We start from the raw sequence: 2,500 nt of genomic DNA on the forward strand, positions 1-2,500 counted from the left end.
CAATGGGAGATGGGGAGACACTTGAGCAGCAGCAGCAGCAGCAGCAGCAGCTGATGTTGGAGCAGCAGCATAGAGCAAGAATACAGCAGCAGCAAATGCAGCTAATGCAGCAGCAGCAGCAGCAGCAGCAGCAGCACCGCCGCCACCAAGGCAGCGGCAATGCTGCAACGCACCCAAAGAAAACGGTGAGCAGCCTGCCTGTTGTTGCTGCACTGCAGCAGCAGCAGCAGCAGCTGCTGCTGCTGCTGCTGCTTCACAGTTAGTACTAGCCGTAGCAGAAGCAGCAACAGCAGCAGCAGCAACAGCAGCAGCAGCAGCACGTTCTGCTGTTTGTGTGTTTTTTTTTGCTGCAGAAGAAGAAAAGATGCGGGGTCATGTAACAACGCCGCAGCAACAGCAACTAGCTAGCTAGCTAGCTAGGTAGGTAGCTAGCTAGGTAGCTAGCTAGCTAGCTACTTGCCTAGCTAGCTAGCTAGCTAGCTTGTTAGCTTGTTGCCTAGCTAGCTAGCCAACTATTTATTCTGTTGTCTAGTTAGCTAGCTAGCTAGCTAGCTTATTCTCTTGCTAGCTAGCTAGATAACTAGCTAGCTAGCTAGCTAGCTAGTCTGTTACCTACCTAGGTAGCTGGCTAGCTAGCTAGCTAGCTAACCAGGTAGCTGACCTATTCCCTTAATGTAGCTAGCTAGCTAGTTAGCTAGCTAGCTATCTAGCTAGCTTATTACCTAACTATCCAGCTAGCTACCTAGCTAGCTAGCTAGCTAACTAACTAACTAGCTAGCTAGCTACCTAGCTGCCCAGCTAGCTAGCTAGATAGCTAGCTAGCTAGATAGCTAGCTAGCTAGTTAGCTAGTAGGGATTTTTGTTGGGTGTGTGTGCGTATTAACTGTATTGAGGTAAATCACTGGGATACTTTGTGCTGCTGCTGCTGCTGCTACTGCTGCTGCTGCTGCTGCTGCTGCTGCTGCTGCTGTTGCTGCTGCTATTGCTGCTGCTGCTGCTGCTGCTTATATTATTTATAAAAAAGAATTAATAAGAAAAAAAGAAATAAAAAAGTTATTATTATACAACTAACTGCTATTACTGCTGCTGCTGCTGCTGTTGCTGCTGCTGCTGTTGCTGCTGCTGCTGCTGCTATTATTATTATTATTATTATTATTAGCAGCAGCAGCAAGCTGCAGGGCCTGCTGCATATCTACAAGAGATTCAGCAAGTATTTTTTTTATTGTGTCTGCTGCTTGCTTCCTTTTTCTTAGCTGCTGCTGCAGTCTATGAATAATTTGCTGCTGCGCTTGCTGCTGCCGCAGCAGCAGCAGCAACTGCAGCAAATTAAAATAATATTTAATTAATTTTTTTATTATATAAATAAATTCTTTATTTTTATTTATATTATTTAATAATTGCATGCATGCATTAATAAATAAATTAAATATACGTATAAATTCTTCCTTATTTATTGAGGTGTATAGGCAGCTATCCTTATCTAATTTTATATCCTCTTTTCTTATATTATTATTATTGCTGCTGCTGCTGCTGCTGCTGCTGCTGCTGCTGCTGCTGCTGCTGTTAATTGATTCGTCTATGTAACGAGGAGGAGGACGACAACTCTGATTATAATGAGGATTCAGCAGCAGCAGCTGTTCCAGCTGCTGCTGCTGCTGCTGCTGCTGCTGCTGCTGCTGCTGCTGTTGCTGCTGCTGTTTATGGTGGTGATGGTGGTGGTGATGATGGTGATGGTGATGAGTGTTGTTGTCTGATTCCTGCTGCTGCTGCTGTTGCTGCTGCTGCTGCTGCTGCTCCTGCTGCTGCTCCTGCTGTTCCTGCTGCTGCAATTGCTGCTGAAATAATAATATTTGCTGCTGCTGCTGCTGCATGCATTCACTGTGCATGCATTCTTCCCAATAAAAAGGGGGAGGAGGAAAGCCACTTACAAACCCTTCTTGTATATCCATCCCTATAAACCCTAAACCCTAAACCCTAAACCCTAGAAACCCTAAACCCTAGGAATCCTATAAACCCTAGGAAACCTATTAATCTTATATATAAAGAATATATAAACCCTAAACCCTAAACCCTAAACCCTAAACCCTAATAAGGAGGAGACAAAGGGTTTATAGGAGGGTTTATAGATATGGAGGGATTTGTTGTTTTCTTATCTCTCCCTCCTTCCTAGGGTTTAGGGTTTAGGGTTTAGGGTTTATGTTGTTAATAAACAATTTATTATTGTCTTTTTTCTTTATAAAAAGAAAAAGTGTGAATAGACAGCTCTTATTTGCTGCTGTTGCTGCTGCTGCTGTTGTTGCTGTTCCTGCTCCTCGTGCTGCTGCTGCTGCTGTTGTTGTTGTTGTTGCTGCTGCTGCTGCTGTTTTTGCTCCTCTTTACTCTTTTTTCTCCTTTTATTTAATTAATTAAATAAAAAAATATATTTTATTTTTATTTACACACAAACATATCCGTGAAAAGTTTTCCTTGCTGCTGCTGCTGCTGCATGCATGCAACTTTG

General features: G+C 43.4%; 1 protein-coding gene across 1 annotated transcript in view; it reads left to right on the forward strand.

Moving 5' to 3' along the window:
* Positions 1 to 380, forward strand: part of EMWEY_00005640 (hypothetical protein, conserved) — a gene marked incomplete at both ends in the record, with an annotated part of 11,340 nt that extends 10,960 nt beyond the window's left edge. The window contains 2 exons of the mRNA XM_013478199.1: positions 1 to 185; positions 354 to 380. The exon at positions 1 to 185 is cut by the window's left edge and continues 4 nt beyond it. Coding sequence (XP_013333653.1) covers positions 1 to 185; positions 354 to 380 — 212 coding nt within the window. The remainder of the gene's footprint in view (positions 186 to 353) is intronic.
* Positions 381 to 2,500: the final 2,120 nt, after the last annotated feature.

Source organism: Eimeria maxima, genomic scaffold, assembly GCF_000499605.1.
Source record: "Eimeria maxima Weybridge genomic scaffold, Emw_scaff31, whole genome shotgun sequence".
Classification (NCBI taxonomy): Eukaryota; Apicomplexa; class Conoidasida; order Eucoccidiorida; family Eimeriidae; genus Eimeria; species Eimeria maxima.